The sequence below is a fragment of the Gadus chalcogrammus genome, chromosome 16 (assembly GCF_026213295.1).
Source record: "Gadus chalcogrammus isolate NIFS_2021 chromosome 16, NIFS_Gcha_1.0, whole genome shotgun sequence".
NCBI lineage: Eukaryota > Metazoa > Chordata > Actinopteri > Gadiformes > Gadidae > Gadus > Gadus chalcogrammus.
Window position 1 is genome coordinate 23,728,389 of NC_079427.1, and position 19,869 is coordinate 23,748,257.

The 19,869-nt window shown below is 48.0% G+C and overlaps 1 protein-coding gene across 1 annotated transcript in view; it reads right to left on the bottom strand.

Moving 5' to 3' along the window:
• Positions 1-19,869, bottom strand: part of fat3a (FAT atypical cadherin 3a) — a 159,353-nt gene that overhangs the window by 8,564 nt on the left and 130,920 nt on the right. Inside the window, exons 19-26 of the mRNA XM_056610518.1 lie at positions 13,468-13,665; positions 11,665-12,493; positions 9,436-9,570; positions 8,546-8,703; positions 7,523-7,786; positions 6,357-6,603; positions 2,715-2,868; positions 155-888 (exon numbers count right to left, since the gene is read on the bottom strand). Coding sequence (XP_056466493.1) covers positions 155-888; positions 2,715-2,868; positions 6,357-6,603; positions 7,523-7,786; positions 8,546-8,703; positions 9,436-9,570; positions 11,665-12,493; positions 13,468-13,665 — 2,719 coding nt within the window. The remainder of the gene's footprint in view (positions 1-154; positions 889-2,714; positions 2,869-6,356; positions 6,604-7,522; positions 7,787-8,545; positions 8,704-9,435; positions 9,571-11,664; positions 12,494-13,467; positions 13,666-19,869) is intronic.

Below are 19,869 nucleotides of genomic sequence, written 5' to 3' on the forward strand. Positions count from 1 at the left end.
ACAGACTGACACACTGACTGACACACGCACACACACACTCACACACACACACTGACTGACTGACACACACACACACACACACACACACACACACCCGCACACACACACACACACCCGCACACACACACACACACCCGCACACACACACACCCACCCTCATCGCTCTCCCAGGGGCTCTTGCGCAGCGAGTCGCAGTCGGACCGGCAGGGCGACACGGGCGGCAGGTTGGGCGCCACGCTGCACACCACCACGCCCCGCCGCATGCTGCCCGCCAGGATGCGCGGCGACTCGGGGTGGAAGGTGCTCATCTCCGTGTGCTCGTGCGCCCGCGCGTCCGCCGCCGCCGCCATCATCATCTTCCTGTCCAGCGTGGAGCGCCCCGGCTCCCCCTGGTAGCAGGGCGTGTACGCCATGGGCCGCACCGGCACCTGGGGGGGGCCCACGCCCCCCATGGCCATCACGGCCGCCGGCCCCAGCCCGGCCTCCGAGTACAGGTTGAGCGGGTCGCCGGGCGAGCAGCGCAGCGTCTCGAAGCGGGCGCCGTTGGCCTTGTGCAGCAGCGCGGCGGTGGCCGGGTCCTGCACCAGCGACAGGTCGCTGCGCGAGTAGTCCTTGTGGAAGACGCGCTTGCGGAAGGCCACGAAGAGCACCACCAGCGCCACGATGACCAGCAGCACGGCGGCAATGCCGATCAGCTCCTCCTTGCCCACCATGGCGTGGCCCGCCTGCATGTTGGGCACCACCACGGGCCGCAGGCCGCAGCGGGGGCCCACGAAGCCCGGCGCGCAGTCGCAGTAGAAGGAGCCGCGCGTGTTGACGCAGGCGCCGCCGTTCTCGCACTGGCCCTCTGGGTTGCCCCGCTCGCACTCGTTAACGTCCTCCTGGCACCTGCGGGACGGGGGGGCGGGACGGGGACACGGAAATGTTGGTGATGGATCGTGTCATTGAATACACATTTACAATAATGTGTTTTTAATCCACTACGTTTGTTTAGGTTCCCCTCTTGGTTTGATCCTGGAGCCCCGGTTTCTCTCCGGGATTTTACCTCAGGTAGGAACGACGTGTGACTCGTTCCTACCTGAGGTAGGAAGGAGTCTAGACATGTCATCATGTAGATGACACGTCTAGACATGTCATCTACATAAAATACTAAAGAATAAACCCGTAAGGTAATCATCTTAGATTTACAGTTTGGAAAAATAGTGCAAAGTAATCCCTTGTTATTGCTATAATATATGACAGATTTTTTTTTTTTTGGATTTAGAGTGAGAAAAGTTTCTTAATTTCAGTGGAGGCCCCAACATTTCTCTACCCAGTAGCTGTCTCAGTCACAGCTCAGTGTCTCAGTAACTTTTTTTTACTTTGAAATTAAACATTTAAAGTGCTTTGATGATGGAATGCAAGCTGCTTGTGAATAATCTATAATATGTGCGCGTGCTTGTGTGCGCACATATGCCCTAGTTTAAATTATTCATCGTTCTCTTGATCCTTTCTCCCCGTTTTGAAGAGGATAAAGTTGATTATTTGGAGAACAAAAGGGCCCAGCCACTGATAAACAGCATGCCTGCGTAAAATAGAACCGGTGTAAGTACCATATTGGCTCGGCTACCAGATCGGCTCGGGGTCCGTCGTCTGCTGATTACGTTACACAATATCATTGGCTGTACGCTTGAATGGGCGTAGGCTACATTGTGATTGGCTGCTAAGGGACAGTTGTGATTGGCTGTTTTGTGCTGTAGCTCTGGCTGTCGTCATAGCAACCACAGCGAGCACATGTGTGAGCGCGAGTAGGTCTGTCTAGTTTCGGTTTGTGTTGCCAGATTGGGCATATGTCCCGTTTTTCCAGCCTAACGTGATTCAAAGTAGCCAAATCAGGCTGAAAATGTGCCCAATCTGGCAACACGGACGGCTTATCTTAACAGCCAAGATGATTCCGAGGGATGTTTTGTTTTTAGAAGAAAACTATCCATACAGATAGGTTGGGAATGGTCTATGTTCAAAATGAAAGATCATTACAGGCTCTTTAATTTAAGCCATAAAAGACCTTATTGCTGTAGATAGCGTATTGTGTGACGTAATCAGCAGACGACGGACCCCGAGCCGATCTGGTAGCCGAGCCAATATGGCACTTACACCGGCTTTAGGATCTTTTTATTTAGGAATGCTATCTGGGGTAACCAAGCCAGCTGGTTCTTAAACGTAATCCTTTGCAGCCACCTTGTGTCCATGAATAGAAAGTGCAGACAGCTAAAAAGGATGTTTTTTAAAGTACACCACTTTATCACGTGTCCAACACAACGATGTGTTGCAGTTTGTAGGCCTTTTTGTGTTTTTAAAACCTACTTCACGTTGAGCCCTGCTCTTTTGCATCTTTCTAAATACCCAGTGAGAAAAAGACTGCCCATCGATCTCCCTTTGTTTATCTGTCTGTGTCTATCAGATTCTGTGTCTGTCTGTCAGCCTTTCTGTCTGTTTGCAGACCGTGGAAAGAATAGGGGTTCTGAGGGTACATCCTCCTTAGGGGTACAGAGTTTACGTCCCCGGGGTAGGGGGGTATGTCCGCAGGGTATGGAGGATAGAGTCTCAGGAGTGGAGCGGGTATGTCCTCATTGGTATGGACGTTCCCAGGAGTACGAAGGGTACATTCTCAGGGGTACGAGGGTACATTCTCAGGGGTACGAGGGTACATTCTCGGGGGTAAACCAAACACTTACGTGAGACCCTTGAAGCCCCGGCGGCAGCTGCATAGGAATGCGTTGCCGATGGCCTTACAGGCGCCGCTGTTCTGACAGGGGTTGGGCACGCAGGCCGTGATCTCTGTCTCACAGCGCCCCCCGGTGTACTGTGGACTGCAACTGCAGGCAAAACCTGAGAAAAGAGATCCATGAGAGAGATAGGGAGATGGAGAGTTGGGTTTTCGGCAAGTTGAGTGGAAAGAGGGGCAGAAATTGATAGATGAGGTGGGAGAGATAAAACGTAACAGGGAGAGGGGAGAGAGGAGGAGGTGTTAATTAAGAATTTAATATAAACTCAGAGCGGCCAAACCACAATGGCTACATACAGGCAAACCCCCTCATAAACATGTGGCTGAACAATGGTGCATGTTGACACGTGTTATCATGCACAGACCGCTGTCTGCAGAAAAATACAAATAAACAAAAACCAAGATTTGAATACTCATTGTCTGAGCGCTGGCTTCTACACCGGGGAGACTTGGCTCAGGGTTTGACAGGATCCTGCCAAGAGTAAACACCCATATACACACGCCCCCTGGGAAATCACTGGCATCTAATACCTGCACACAGTTCATCACAGTGGTGCAACACACATAAAGGAATACCCATATGTACAAAGAAGATCTGGCATGACAACAGGATTTAAACAATGTTTATAAATAAATATCTGTGGAGCCAACACCCAACCACTACGACCTTTACGCAGGGCAATGATGTAATCGCAAAGGACAAGTCATGGGCAGTGACAGGTCCAGGAAAGCTTTGCTCTTTTCAAGTCTTGCCGGCCTTTCCCACAACCATTGTGTGTATTTGAGTGTGTGTGTGTGTGTGTGTGTGTGTGTGTGTGTGTGTGTGTGTGTGTACATTTGTCCGAAGGTAGCTGGTCTGACACTAACCTTAGCAAGCCTTCCTCTATCATGTCCACATCTTTGTACCCCTTGGGTATAGTGCCAAGTTAACAGAGAGTACACATTGGCATTCCAACTGTGAGGGTGATGTGGATGTGCTTCTTCAAACTACTTTATTTTACACCTGTGCAGATACAACATTTTTCTTGGAAATATTGTGGGAACTTTTTGATTGAATTGAATTTCAATAGACCGGGATATTGAAACACAGAGAGCGAGAGAGAGAGCGAGAGCGAGCGACAGAGACAGAGACAGAGAGAGAGAGAGAGAGAGAGAGAGACAGAGACAGAGAGACAGAGAGAGAGACAGAGAGAGAGAGGAAGAGAGAGAGAGAGAGAGAGAGGAAGAGAGGAAGAAAGAGAGACAAAGAGAGAGCGGGGGAGAAAGGAAGAGAATTAGAGAGAGCGAGAGAGAGAGAGAGAGAGAGAGAGAGAGATTTGAGTCCTTTATTTAACCATTTAAAAGAACAGCACTCCAGGCAAAGAAACCTCTGCTGTGTACAGCAGAAAATACGCCAGAATTGACCCCTAACCCTCATGAATGAAAAAGAAAAGCACCACTCTCCCTCATCTTGCACTGTACATAGAGCACTGCCCAGAGGCGAGAGAATGTTAACAACTAAAAGCCTCAACATCATCACAGACAAAGAGAAAAGGAGAGGGACAGAGACAGAGAAGAAAACAGAGAAAGACTGAGAGAGAGACAGAGCGAGAGGCAGAGAGACAGAGTGAAAGATCGAGAGAGAGAGACAGAGAGAGATAGAGTGAGACAGAGATGGATGGCAAGCGAGAGTGATTGATACGAGACAGTGCGAGCGTGAAGCCAGTCGATAAGATAAGACGTCTGGTGAGACAGTCGACGTCATGAGAAACAGAACAAAGAAGCCTGGCCTGCAGACAGAACGGGAGGGGGGGAGAGAGCCAAAAGTGGGCGCTGATGGTTCCTCATTACATATTTACTGGCAGATAATTGCCGATTTGGCCGTGGAGGAGCGAGGCTTGCATTGGTGCGTGTGCCAGCTGGCGGGGCTTTGACGGTCTATCAGACTGCTGATCAAAGGACTTGAAGGGCCCGGCCCTCTGTCTAGACCCGGGTGACTCCACCAGCCCGACACCATCCATTCAGTTCTCTGCACACCTCAAATCCAGCGCAATGGCCGTCAGCGGTAGACAGTGAGACACATGTACACACACACACACACACACACACACACACACACACACACACACACACACACACACACACACACACACACACACACACACACACACACACACACACACACACACACACACACACACATACACACACACACACGCATGCAACCCTGCTGTAAAAAATACACAGGCTGATGGAACTTCAACTGACCACAATCCAACAAAGAAGAAGAAGAATAGAGAGAGCCGACTGCTTTCTGCTTCATTCTACGATGATTGTTTTTTTTATCACAGAAAACCCATCACACCGAGCACAGGCAGCTAGTTCAGTAGTTCAGTAGTTGTAGAATAAAATGAGGAAGCCCTACATGACCAAAGACGTTGTGTCAGGATGGGGAGTTTATAGTCTGTCTCTGTTTTGTAGAGTGATTCCATTGTCAGCGCGCCTTGTTTGTTTTCCATTATTTTTGTTCTTTTTATTTGGACTATTGATAACAGGGGGTTGTGCACATTTTGTTGCAGGACACACAACAAAGCAGGACACAGCAGCAGACCCAGCTCTGTTAAGGGTTGTTGCATGATGGACCTCATTCTCTCTCTTCGCCCCCTCGCTTGTTTTGATATGTTAGGGTAGTGCTGGGTTGTCTACTTGTCGAGGGGACTGTGTGTACCGGGACTCAGTAGAAACGAATCATGTTATGTTGTTGCCTCACTCCTCTCTTTGTTTTTCTCTAATGTTGACGCTATCTCTCGTCGCAGAAACGTTTGGCTCCCCAGAGGGACTTTATGGGGTTATGATGCCCAACACACAACCTCTTCGGATGGTAGGGATTGCGTCAGTGTTGCATGGGCGAAGGAAAGATGGACGCCCAGATAGTCTTCTGCTATTCGCTCTCCCTGCTTTAAAGTAATATCCGTAAGGAGGACACAGCGAGAGGGTGCAAACCATGCACTGCTGTTCCACATCACATTGTCTCATCACATGGCAGGCATCACTTATGTATCCCCATTACTCCATTTAGTACTTTACTGATGAGTAGAGTTGAACTAAGTAGACGTAACCCGGCCATACATTACAGTAACCTCCATCACAGCCATCCACAGGAAGCAGGTAATTACAGGGCAAAAGGTTAAAGCTTCTTTAAAAGCGGTTAACAGGGTCGATATGAGACGGAACAGAGCACCTACGAGGTCGATGGCTATTTCACAGTTCTGTTTCCCATTGCAATGCTGGTTCCCAGCAGGTCAAAAGATAAATATCTAGATTCCCAAACCGCTTTACACGTGCGATTTACAAGGGATCCCAGCTTGATATGCTACAGCACATACAGGTTTAAAGCTCACATTGTCCATGGTTCACACAATCTCAGAGAATGGGAAAAGGTGTTGGGGTAGTTTACATAGTTGTTACAAACAATTATTAAATTATAACATATGTATGCATGAATGCGCATAAATGCGAAATAAAGATATTGCTAATTTTTTCTACATTGTTACTCCACACATATAACCTCCCGAACAGGCTGAGACGTTCTCATGCGCTTCGGGCGACTCACCACCAGATGGCAGACTCGTGCAGGTGGCGCCGTTGAGGCAGGGCTGTTTGAGGCAGGCGTCGGGGTAGAGGACACAGCCCAGCTTCAGCTCCGTGAGGCCAACCACCTCGGCGTAGCGTGAGCGCTTGTTCTGCAGCGGCAGCTCATTGTCGTTCAGCATCACCGAGTCCAGGCAGCCCTGGAAGCCGTCCAACACCAGCGGACCCTTCTTTGAGTCCGTCAGGCTGCGTGAGTTGGTAGGCTGCACCTGGAGCACGGAGTGGAGGAGGGTGGAAGGGAGAGAAGGAAGGAAGCATGGAAGGGTGAGAGGTGAGGATTGAAAGACACTCACAGTCATATAGAGGTACTGAAACACCCACCTATATTTTTGTTAATGGCTAGACTGTAAAAGTTAATAGCTGAACGGTTATAGTTAGTAGATCATAGTATTATTTTTGTATATATCTACACTATAGTAGCCTGGGAACAATCCTGATCACGTGTGGGATTTTGTTTGGCTCTATAAATCAGTCTTGACCTCTAGGAGCCCACATTGGTTTCAGTGGGCGGGAGTATTTGCCTTCAGCCAATCAGCATTGCAAAACATGTGACGCCACGGCAGTGCGTTGTTCAGTGGATGAAGAAGAATGACCAAAACAATATGTCCACCGAGAAGCTCCGCTAGGGCATACTCTTGTTTTGGTTTAATAGTTGTTCTTGAGTCGATTTCTGCAATAACTGCACTTATGGACACATAAACTCTACTAAAGGTAACATTACTGCTCATTGCTTCGGGTTCCATTCTTAATTTGCGAGCGGCAAAACAGGGGCCCTCTGACGTCATCTATGATCTATCATCTATACGTTACCGTGACACAGTCCCTGATTAACCCTGATTACAATGTATAGGAAATCGATGCTGGAGGTCCAGACTGATTCGTGAGGCAACACAGAAGAGGTGGTCGGCAGGCCACCTCCATAGCGGTTCAGAAATACAATATTGCAGTTCACCATGAACGATATTTCAGGTCATGACTACAATATTGCAATTCAAACAACTGCGCATACACTATACACATTGCACAATACACAAACAAACAAACAATGCATTTGATTTACACGTCTAAATTGAAATCACGTTGAAAACCAGCCTAGTTTTATCTCAGAACACACACACGCACACACACCTGTGCCCCAAAGAAGACGGCCCCGTCAGGCCCCAGGGGCTGGAAACGGGGGGGCCCGCGGCGGCGCTCCACGTAGCTGTCGTCCAGCGCCAGGCTGGTGAAGTTGCGGTTGAGCTCCAGCACCACCGTGTGCCAGTTGCCGTCATTGATGGGACGTCCCGAGATGCCCAGGGTGCCGGGGCTGTCGCCTGTGGCCCCGGCCGCCGCGCCCCGACCCCCGATGCCGGCGCAGTCCATGTGGAACCACAGCTTGCCCTCCTCCAGCTGGGACACACACACACACACACACACACACACACACACACACACACACACACTGTAACTGCACTGCACAGTTCGTGACTGCAGAAGTTTCTTGAAGTTTACGCTTGAATTACACAATTGTGTCGGTAGAGTTACACGTGACAGGCTGACAAATTATTCACTGAAAGATAACTATGCTATTTTGCTCATTATATGTAAAGGAAAACATATTGTAACAAACAAGTATTCAGACTACATGCCTTCCGGGTACTTCTGGATGGAATTCTTTAATTGCTGTTTCATAAAAAAACTAATTTTCATTTGACTGGTGTGGTCAGGGATGTAATCTATAAAAGCTGCCGTGTTCCACCAAAATATCAGGGAAAGTATCTGTCAGGAAAAGTTAGCCGTAAGTTTGAGTACATTACACCTGAATGCAGCAGCCGGAGGGACTGTGAATTAAAGATGCCCAGCTGGACTGAGACAGAGACAAACTACAAGATAAGAGCCTCGGCCCAGCGGAGACCCGAACAATAGACAATGAAAATGAAAGCCTTTTAGCTGACCTAATTTTTTACTGCTTACCTCTGGGCTTGGGACAGGGCACGGTGTGTGTGTGTGTGTGTGTGTGTGTGTGTGTGTGTGTGTGTGTGTGTGTGTGTGTGTGTGTGTGTGTGTGTGTTTGTGTTTGTGTGTGTCCCTGTTTGTGAATTGTGTGTGTTAGTGTGTGTGTGTGTGTGTGCTTGCGTACGTTTGTGTGTGTTGTGAGTGTGAGCATACCTTGAGCACGGTGCAGGGCTCTGCGTGTGTGTACATGATGATGCCTCTGCTCTGCAGGGTCCTGATCCTCATGCTGAGCTTCAGCTGGCCTGTCTGTCCCCCGTCAGAGACCCGGTACTTTATATAGCTGTTCCCCGAGAAGCTCAGGGACGAGTGGCCTGCACACACACACACACACACACACACACACACACACACACACACACACACACACACACACACACACACACACACACACACACACACACACACACACACACACACACACACACACACACGAACAGAGACAAAAGACAAACAAACACACACAGACACATACACACACACACACACACAAAGTACACACAGTTAAATGCAGTGATGCTTCGATACAGTCAATAGTTGCCTGACGAATGAAGTCATCCTGAGCACGTTGATGGCTCATAATGATCAGATTATAATCCCTCCCAGGGCACAATGTAATCCACTGTAGTACACTTATGTTGCACCGTGGGCTCAGATCCGCCTCCCGGTTGCCAGGACGCTAATACGGTTGGCAGGGTGACACGCTGAGTCATCGTAGTCACAGTTTCCACTCAAAGATCAATCAAAACCCTCATCATGATCGACCTTTGATGTTTACAAAGAAATCACATTTCCCTGTATGAGCACCTGTGAGATGCTTTGTGCACGTTGCATAATTTAAGTATATCGCATGTGTTAAAGATTCATGTTTGACGTCTGGGGATAATGAGGGACTCATAGGATGGTTCTTGGATGACAGGATGCGATGAAACCTCCACATCCACAAGCACTTGACTCATGTGTTTGTGTAGCTGTATTTAAACAACATGGTTTAAACACCGTGTACAGGTTGCGGTCGAAGCATTCTCAGAGAAGCATGCACACACCTGCGCACTCCCCCAGCTTGCCCGGCGGACACTGGCAGGCGTAGCGCCCCCTGGAGCCGCCCGTGCCCACGCACTGCATGTCTCCAGGGCAGGGCTGCTCGTCGCACAGCTCCGAGGCCGGAGGACAGCTCCCATCTGGAGGGGGGAGGGGAGAGAGAGAGAATTCTTTTAAAGTGATTGGTGAATCATGTGCTGCTTTAGCCTGATAAGAATCCAGTAAACAAATCCAGGGATTGTACAATCACTGGTAAATAAAATGCACACGATTGGTATTCTGCGGTGAGCCCGGGATGGATAGGATCAGATCAGAGTTGAAACAGAGCACCTCCGTAGTGGAATACAGAGCAGAGCCGAGTGAAGGGAGAGACTGGGGGTCGCACACACACACACACACACACACACACACACACACACACACACACACACACACACACACACACACACACACACACACACACACACACACACACACACACACACACACACACAAGTAAAGGGATTGCTGCCTTGTTTGCATAATTCCCTTTCACTGAACGCAGAAAAAGCAGCAGATGAAGAGAGATGCTCCAAAAAAACAGCAAAGTTGAACTCAAGGAGAAAATGTCCCGTAGCGAAACCCCCCTCACTCACAGCTGCTCGGAGATCAGGAAGTGAGTCGAGAGGAGTCAAGAGACAGGGAGGGAGGGAGCATCTAGGAGGAGTGTGTTAGCGCCTGGCGCAGGAAGCAAGGCGGCAGGAAGGGGGGTGGACGAAGAGAGAGAGACGGAGAGTATGTTCAGACTGCGAAACACGATGAGACAGCCATGAAAGGAAGGCCTGCCAAGAGGGGAGAGACTGAGAGACAGTGTCGGAGCAGGAGAAGAGAGCTAAAGATAGAGAGGGGCGGATAGAAAGGAGAGATAGAGCGAGGGGGCAAAGGAAAGGAAGAAAGATCAAATGAAAGAGAGAAAGGGGATCGCTAGGGAAAAAGATGAAAAAGGGTAGCACCTATACACACACACACACACGCACGCACACACACATACACACAGAATGAGACCAAAAAAAATAGAAGTGAGGCCTTAGAGAATGGATAAAAGCAGTAGTGTGAGTGTGTGGATGTGAATGTGTGTGTGTATTTGAGTGTATGTGTGTGTGTGAAAGCAGGAGAGAGAATGCCTCAGATGGGAGAAGGTGTGGGTAGTGATATGGCGCCGCAGATGGGGGGCTGGGGACGGGGGTATAGTGTGTTAAGATGAATCAGCACAGAAGCAAAAACAGAACCAAGAAACATGACCAACCATCCTCAGGAGGAGAGCTAATTAGATTAGACGGTTCTCTACTGGCTGCTGCTCAAAAAGGGGCGGTGTGTGCAAAATAATGGGAAAGCAAACACACACACACACACACACACACACACACACACACACACACACACACACACACACACACACACACACACACACACACACACACACACACACACACACACACACACACACACACACACACACACATACACACATACACACACACCTACTCTTTTCTCTCTCAGTCAGCCCCTTGGCAAACCATCAGGGATGCTTTTACCTGAACGTGTTCCCACATCGGATAACCGAGCTGCTGAGCGTATCCTTAAATCTGGGTCAAGCTGTAAAATCACCCCTCTTCAGAGCAACCCGGCTGTCAGGTGGAGGCATGACTGCTGCGCGCAGAGGAAAATACTCGTGCAAAGCATTTTCTTTTTGCACAAAATAGGAAATACTGTTGCTGTGTCATAACGGACACTGTGGCTTAACTTCTGCATGAAGTCAACATTATAAAGGGCCCAAGCCCCCACGATAATTGTAAATAATTTGACTTGAGTTGTTTGTTCATTCGTTAACCCCATTAGTGGTACTATGAATAATTTGTAAAAATCCATAATTTGTCATATGTCATGAGCACAACTCAAACTGAGAGTTCGAGTTACAGAGAAAAGATGGTGCTTGTGTACACACTGTAAAAATAAATAAATGAGAAGCGGAATATATGCTTAAGCATATATGCTGATAATAATAATAATAATGCATTTTATTTAGAAAAGCGCCTTTCAAGTCACTCAAGGACACTGATGCTCATATATAGCAGTCAAAAGTTGAGAAATCTCAAAAATCTTCTTGCATCGTGTTGCCTTGATAATTTGCGTTTTCTCGACTTTTATTTTTTTAACAGTGCACAAGTGTGTATATGTGTGTGTGTCCTGCTCACCGATGCAGGTGCAGCGCGTGGTTCTGTGGAAACGCGGTGACACAAAGCTGAGGCGGGGCGTGCTGTAGGTGGCCAGGTCGTGGGAGTCCAGCACGATGCTCTGCTCGCACTGGGCGCCGCGGCACTCCAGCCCCGAGCAGTTCTTGTCCAGGATGGCCGACACGCGCAGCACCTCCTCCAGCTGCCGGCGCGAGGCGCTCAGCTTCTGTGTCAGATAAGCCGCCTTGTAGAAGCTGGCGCCGCCGGCCCCGGCCGCCCCTTCGGGCGGCGCCATCTCCACGGCGACCAGGAGGTCCAGCTGTTGCGTGCCGCCGACGGGCTGCAGGCTGAGCACGTGCAGGCGGTCCTGCTTCTGAGATGCCGCCGCCTGCTGCAGCACGCGCAGCACGCTCTTGAGCTGTGTGGCCACGAAGTCGTGGGGCCGGGCGCTCTCGAAGCGTACCGTCACCGCCTCGCGAAGCATCTCGGCTGAGGCCTGCTCCACGCGCACGCTCACCGGCACCGGCACGGCGAAGCGGCCGTCGCTCACACTGGCGTTGAGGGAGTAGCTGCCGGCGTCCAGGCCGCCCAGCGCGATGATCTTGCCGTCGTGCGGGCTGATCTTGAAGAGGCTGCGCTGGAGCGGCGCTGCGTGCCCGTAACCCAGTGCGTCATAGGGGTCGGCATCAGTGGCGTGCAGCTGGCCAATGACGCCGCCGGGGAACTCGTCCTCCATGGTGACGATGATGACCTCAAGGGGCAGCGCCACGGGCCGGTGCAGGCTCTCCTCGATCACCCGCACAGTCAGCGTGGACGAGGAGGACAGCCGCGGCTTGCCAGAGTCCCTCACCTGGGATGGGAGAGGACAGTTAGAACCATGGCCGTACCAGGAGCACCTTGCTTACTTGCTCACTCAGTACTGAACATACTAATAACATATGAGGAAGATAATGGTGAGGTGTTGATGACAACTGCAACAATCTGGAAAGCTGTCATCGATTATATCAGTCACAGCTAAATTATGCAAATTATTGTAGATAAATAACTGCACTGGCCAAAAGCAATGTTTACAACAGGTAACTTGTCCTCAATGCAATTACTCTATCAAACAGGACCTGCAGAACTGCTGTGTTCAAAACTCCTGTTTTAATGTCTCGCCAAAGCTCAAGTCTGATTCTATTCTATTCAATTTTATTGAAAGAAAACGGGAAGTTTGTTGCATTTGTCTCTCGTGTTCGTTGTCTCTATTCTACATTAATTGAATCAATCAATCAACCCCCGGTCACATTTGTGGATATTTTTTTATCTAAATCATTCTGCATTGAATAATTGAATTGCATCAAATGGAATTTTGTTAACAGCAGAGATATCATGAGGAATGAAGAATTATATTATCAGTCATATTGCCTCATTGTAAGAGTCACGCCACCAGTCCATGTGTCGCATTGTGCTGCCCACGTCACACTGTGCCCTTCAACTCACCAGAGGGCCATTCATCAGACTGGATGAGATAATGAAACAATGTAGGAAATACTGAGAATAAAGTACCCCAGGCCAGGGGAATTGCTTAGTCCTTGAAAAAATTATTACACTGATAGCCCAAAATCGCTTAATGTGCCATTAAAGAGCTTTTATAGTGGATCAAGGTCGCGACTAGGATGATAATAACGAAGAAGCCGGGGACGGTTTACCTAACAAGCTTCTACTCTATCGCAGCGAGAGATCAAGGTGAAAACAAGAACGCATTATTGGTACAATAAGAAGTCCCCAGCCCCCTTTGCGCACACATTTGCAAGTCGTTTGCATCCGGTGTTTGTTGCCTACCTGAATCTGGATAACATACTGGGGGGCCAGGTCCCTCCGGAACACCTGATTGGCCACCAGCGTGCCGTCCTTCTCCAGCACAAACTCCCCTCCCTCGTTGCCCGTCAGGATGCGGAAGTCGAAGGGAGGGCCGTTGTGGGAGGAGTCCTGGTCCACCACGGACAGCTGGAGGATGCTGGTACCGATGGGCTTGTTCTCCTGCGTGGCCCAAGAACAGGCACGTGTCAACGGGCTCTCTCTCAGGGTCCTTACACAACCATTGATTGCAGTTGTTACAGAGCGGTGATTATTCTACGACCAATTGATTGACCAAAGATATTCTGTGACAGCGAGTGATGCTCTTGTGGACACTCCCTGTCAATGTTACATGCTTGTCACAAAGTCCTTCCTACTGAATGTAAGGGTATTCACCCCTGGATCATCGGGCAACTTTTAATCTTTAATTCACTCTCTAAAGGGAAGGGAAGTGTCAATCCCCCCCAAGGTCCATTTCTACACACACAGCGCAAGATATATCAGTCACTGAACAGGGTTCTCAATTCAAATGACAAATGAAAGGCTGTGTCTGGTGTGATTTAGATATGTATAACATGAAGGGAAGTGTAGGAGGTATTTGTGTTTGTGTCTAGCAGGTTATTCCTTCTTAGGCCCAGGTACCTGTAAATTGCCTGTTGGGATCCATTCATGCTCAATGGATGGATCCCAATGTCTGTTCCTGGTGAAAGTGTGTATTCCTTTAAAATGGCTATGAATGCAATATAAAATGTGTCAATATTGTCATTCAGCATTTGGTTCATGCATGTGTACAGGGAGCAGTCAGGCCCACCCCTTCCCTCCAGCAGCCCTGTCAATCACACAGGCCTTATCTGCAAGATACAAGATGGCGGCGCGTGCACAACGCGCGGCTTGGCGTCTCTCCAGTTTTTGTGAATTAGTATTTATTTACCTGGTTATCCAACTTTCAACTTTTCACTCAAAACACTCGAGCGAACCGAAAATACAACAGAAACTCACTATTGGATATACATCAAAGCTGCAAAAACGTAGTTTTGGATTACCCGTTTAACTTCGATCAGCTCCCTCCGGAGCGGATCAGATCACCGCGACCCGATGGACAATTCTTACTGACCGGAAAGACTCTTAGACGGAGACGCGACCGCAGGCAGAAACAGGGTAAGCGAGGTGGAGTGCGTGCAAAGCTAAGGCTAAACCCGCGCCGAACTGCGCTGCCTAGCGTCTTCCTTGCCAACGTGTGTTCTTTGTTCAACAAGCTGGACGAACTCAAGATATGGACAATCACACAGAAAATCCTTAAGGACTGTAACGTCATGTTTTTCACTGAAACTTGGCTTAACAAAGACATCCCAACAAGCCTGATGAAACTAGAAGGACGCTCTATCTTCAGAGCGGACAGGACTGCAGAGACTACGGGTAAGAGCAGAGGAGGCGGCTTATGCATTCATGTAAACAAAACATGGTGCACGGACTACGTCACTCTTGATGCCCATTGCTCTGCTGATCTCGAGAATTTAATCGCGAGATGCAGGCCCTTCTACCTTCCACGTGAGCTCAGCTGCATTGTCGCTATTGCTGTGTATGTTCCAACTGATTACAACAGTAAAGCGGCAATGAAGGAACTTTCCATTGCCATTAATAAGCTTCAGACTAAACATCCAGATGGGTCTTTTATTGTCACCGGAAACTTTAACTATTGCAACCTGAGAACTGTTCACCCTAAATTTCACCAAAATGTTACTTGCCTCACAAGAGGCAGTAAAACTCTAGACCATTGTTATACTAACGTTGCTGCTGCCTACAAAGTCACACCCCTCCCTAACCTTGGTCATTCTGACCACATTTCTCTGTTTCTCACGCCAAAATACTCCCCTCTCATTAAATGTGTGAGACCCACAACAAAGACCGTTAAGGTCTGGATGGAAGATGCAGATCCCACTCTACAAGACCAACTTCAACTTCAAGATTTTTTTGCTGATGCCATCAAGGACTCCCATACCAACATTCACACCGTAGCCAAATCTGTCATGGATAACCTCAACGTGTGTGCAGAGGGATTGACTACACACAAAACAGTGAAACTATTCCCTAACCAGAAACCCTGGATGAACAAGGAAGTTCGCCTTCTCCTCAAGGCCAGGGATGCAGGCTTCAGGTCGGGAGACCAGGAGGCCTACAGCTCTACCAGATCCAATCTGAGGAAAATAATATCCAAACACAACTACAAGCAAAGGATTGAAGAGCACTTGAACTCCTCCGACCCCCGGCGTAAGTGGCAAGGCCTACATACACTCACCAACAAATCCCCATGCAACTCTCCCCCACCAGTGTTAATTTCGTTAAAGGTTGGGTAGGTGATTTGCGAAACGCCAGCAGATTTTGAAAATACACAACTCAAATGGTCCTACCCCCTCTCCTTCAACGCTGACTCTGACTCCACCCATTCCAAGTACCTGGACGCGCAATCATGCACGAGCGCGAACAGAGATGCGCGAGAGCGAGCCAGGCTAGCGTAGGTTTTCGTTTAACAACATGGCACTACATTCAGCTGTAAGTTGCACCCAGTACCGCGGGAAGTAGGGGTGCTGCAACACCCCCTGTCCGAGGCCCTGTCTTATCACAGAAAACGATCATTTCTAAAAACTCCGGCCAGAGTGGAGATTTCTGAAAACGCCGGTTATGTGTTGTCGGATCAACGGGGAGAAACGGGATTTTAGTTTCTGAAGCGTCACATTATGCACCAGGAAATGCTTAACGTCATGTGAGCGCCCGCTGTACCGTATTGGTCCGAATATAAACACAAACCCCATTGTAAGACGACCTACATTTGGAAAAAAGATTTGAAGACCAGATCCGGTTTTTATGAATAAATAAATTGTATTCATTGAAATAATATACGAAAATAAAAAGGCATCGAATAAAACACTGCATTGCCACTAAACAGTAGTGCAAATAGGCCGTACTGATGTGTACACCAAAGACTATTCCTGACACTCCTCTGCCCCGCTGTGTTCGCTCTGGCTGTGGTCGCTCCGAACTGTTTCGGCCCGTGGCAAAGCGAGTCATCCTCGCTGCTGTCCAAGGCATTTTGAGACGCAGCATTTATTTAATGCTCATATGACCTAGTGCTGAAAAAAGGTTATATGAAAAAGTGTGAGGGTAGCGGTGGTGCGCTAAACTTGTTCTGTGAGCAGCTGGATGTGAACGATCGATTTTCAACTGTGCGCGCATGCACTGGTGTAATTGAGCTGCGCTGCTATACATCTTTTTTTATCAATGTAACGAGTTGCGAGTCTAGTGCAGGCTGAGTTTTTTTTTTCCCAGCACCCCCTGCTGAGAATACGTTCTCGCTGCTATGGTTGCACCAGATGTTATAAACATTAAACGGTCACATAAATCATTACTATTTTTAGAAAATGTATGTTTGTTTCATATAATTGTATTGGAAGTCCTGGTTTTCACTAGGGTTGCCGCGGTGTGGACATTTTCACACCGAGTAATACACTCGTCTCCACACCGGTATTACCGAGTATAAACGGTATAAACTTTGAAACTAGGTCAACCGCCACACAAGCATCGGTTTTTAGACCCTTCTCGTCCTTCAGTTGCCGCCAACGTTCGAAAGCAGCGCCTAGGATTATTCTTGATTTCAGTTTTTCTCTTTCAGCGTTTTTATTATAAATTACTCTGAAAAAGAGTTTTCCTTCTCTTTGCTGGTGGTGGTGGTGGTGGGGATGGTGGCGTCTTGTCTGCCATGGAAATTGTCTTCTACTGCTAGGTCCAAATGTGGATTAACTAGTTCCAGTAGCTACCGCAGGATAACAACAAACAGGAGCTTGCTCTGGGTCACGAGTACTGCACGAAGGGGTCGCGCGCGGGGCGCGGGGGAGGGGGAGTGCAGTACGACCGTTTGATTGACGTACTTACTGTCCAATGAAACTCGGTGGCAATGGATATGATTGGCTGGAGTTTTTCGAGCCCTGCCCGTTCCACAGATGATTGACAAGTTTAATTTTCATGTCAGTACTTCTAACTCAGTGGCTGTAAGTGGGTTATGATAAGGATTTCAAGTAATTTTGCAAAAATGGCCAAAAAAGCAAATCACCTATGCAACCTTTAACGAAAAATATGACGAAAAATGTTCGTCAACGACCTTTTTTCCGTGACTAAAGGCTGGTTTATGCTCGGTTACGTAAGCGTAAGCGCAAGCGCAAGAGGCCCTTGCGCGCCCTTGCGCCCCCCTTGCGCGACTTCTCACGTCTTGCGTGCGTCGGGCGATTTTTCTAGACTTGCGTCATTTTTTACGTAAGCTTTTACGCGAGCCGCCCAGCCTGCAAGGCTGTGATTGGTTTGCTGGTCTGGTTACTACTTCCTGTCTGGAGTATCACCCGGCAGGCTCATATACAAAAGCATTAACCTGAAGTGAAGTTAACTTTGCTGCCAACACATTATGTCGTTTTAAAATGTAGAGAGATATGCACATTTATACAACCCCAATGATCAACAACTTCATCACCCCTGTTCCTCTGTCTGTTGCCATCATTCACTGTGTATGGGGAGAACACGATCTGGCACATAAACAAACCAACGACTCCCACAGACAAAGACGTCATTCTCGAGGTCGTCTTCAACGAAAAACTTTCCTCCACATATTACTCCACCTACTGTTCTGGCGGTAAATTGCTTGGCAACACGCGCAACCTAAAAGGGAGCATGAATTGCTTTGAGTAAATTTTGCGCAACAACGTAACACCAACGCTGAAGCATGCAGCCGCCTTAAGACGAGACGTTGACGAGCTAAAAATAGATCTGTGATAATAAAAACGATGACGAAATGTCATTTTGTTTTCGTTGACGAGACGAGACAGGACGAAAATGTTATTGGTGTGCTATTTGGACATTCAAAATGCACGATATTTTCCAATCAGTACACTCCCGTAAGGTTCTTATGCAACTGTTCACTCCTCCAGTAAATAGGACGGACCTTAGCTACGACTTGGCAACGGGAGGTATGGTCCACTCAGCTATGAGCTAACGTTATGCATTGTACATGATTCGAAATTCTTCCCAGCTTTTATTCCACATATACTAGGGTCTATAGCATATAACCGCGTTGTCTGATTACAGTTTACCGTATTTTCCGGACTATAAGTCGCGGTTTTTTTGTAGTTTGGCTTGCCCTGCGACTTATATTTCGAAGCGACTTATATGCCAAAATTGTGCGTACATAATCCTCGGCCGCAAGATGGCACCGTCATTTATTAGGCCTACAACTGAACGCTGCAAGCCTACTGCACCACCGAATAAATTAAATTCTCGTCGTCATCGTCCTCAATGTCCTCCGGTTCAACCAAAGCTACCCCAGCCTTAGCTGCAATTTTGTGCAACATAGCTTTCACACATATCACAGCGCATGACTTGGCCGGCGAAAACTGGAGCCCTCCGCTGGACTTGTGAGCGCAACTTCCACCTCCCGATCGTGCGCTCAGGTTTAGGACCGCGGCGCATACGCGTCCGGTGGAATCCCGGTGTCACTGAATTCGGTATACTCTCAGAACTACGAGGGACCGACACACCTATATTGCTATTGCAATTTTATTCAGTCTCTCCAGACTAAACGTTCTTGTTTAAATGTTTAAAAATAAATGCGACTTATACACCGATGCGACGTATATATGTTTTTTTCCTCGTCATGGAGCATTTTTTGACTGATGCGACTTATACTCGGGAGCGACGTATAGTCCGGAAAATACGGTAATTCATTTTTCACAATTTACCGGCTCTTGTTTTGAAGAAAATCACCGCGCCATTCGTTTCAATGGGAATCGCCACGGTCTATACTCTGACTTCAACATAAGGTGGACTTTGAAATTCGTCCCAGCCTTTATACCCAAGATACTATCGGGTTTATAGCATATAACCGCGTTTTCTGATTACAGTTTAATGCATTGTTCACAATTTACCAGCTATCGTTTTGAAGGCTGAACAGACAAGAGTAGTAAAGTGTGACGTCACGTTTCGAGAGCAACAGATTTGGTTCTACACAAACCAAATTAACAAGGGGAAATCCTATGGCACACAAACCTTTTATAGAAAAGGAACAATCTTTTTGCGAATTGATTTGTGAGTTTGCTTTACCAATGATGTAAGTAATATTGAGAATAGATTGTCTTCATATTAAAAAAAAAACTAAACTAAACTAACGTTGACAAACTTTTCCTTTTAATACCCCAGGGGAATACATGAACGCCTCGACATTTTTCGATTGGTAGTGATTTTCACCTCTTGAAATTGATTTATTTTAATTTTGAAAGAAACAACACATGGAAGCAATGGAGAACACCATCTCTCGTTCGGTTGTTTAGAACTGAAAATCCGGTTGCCAGG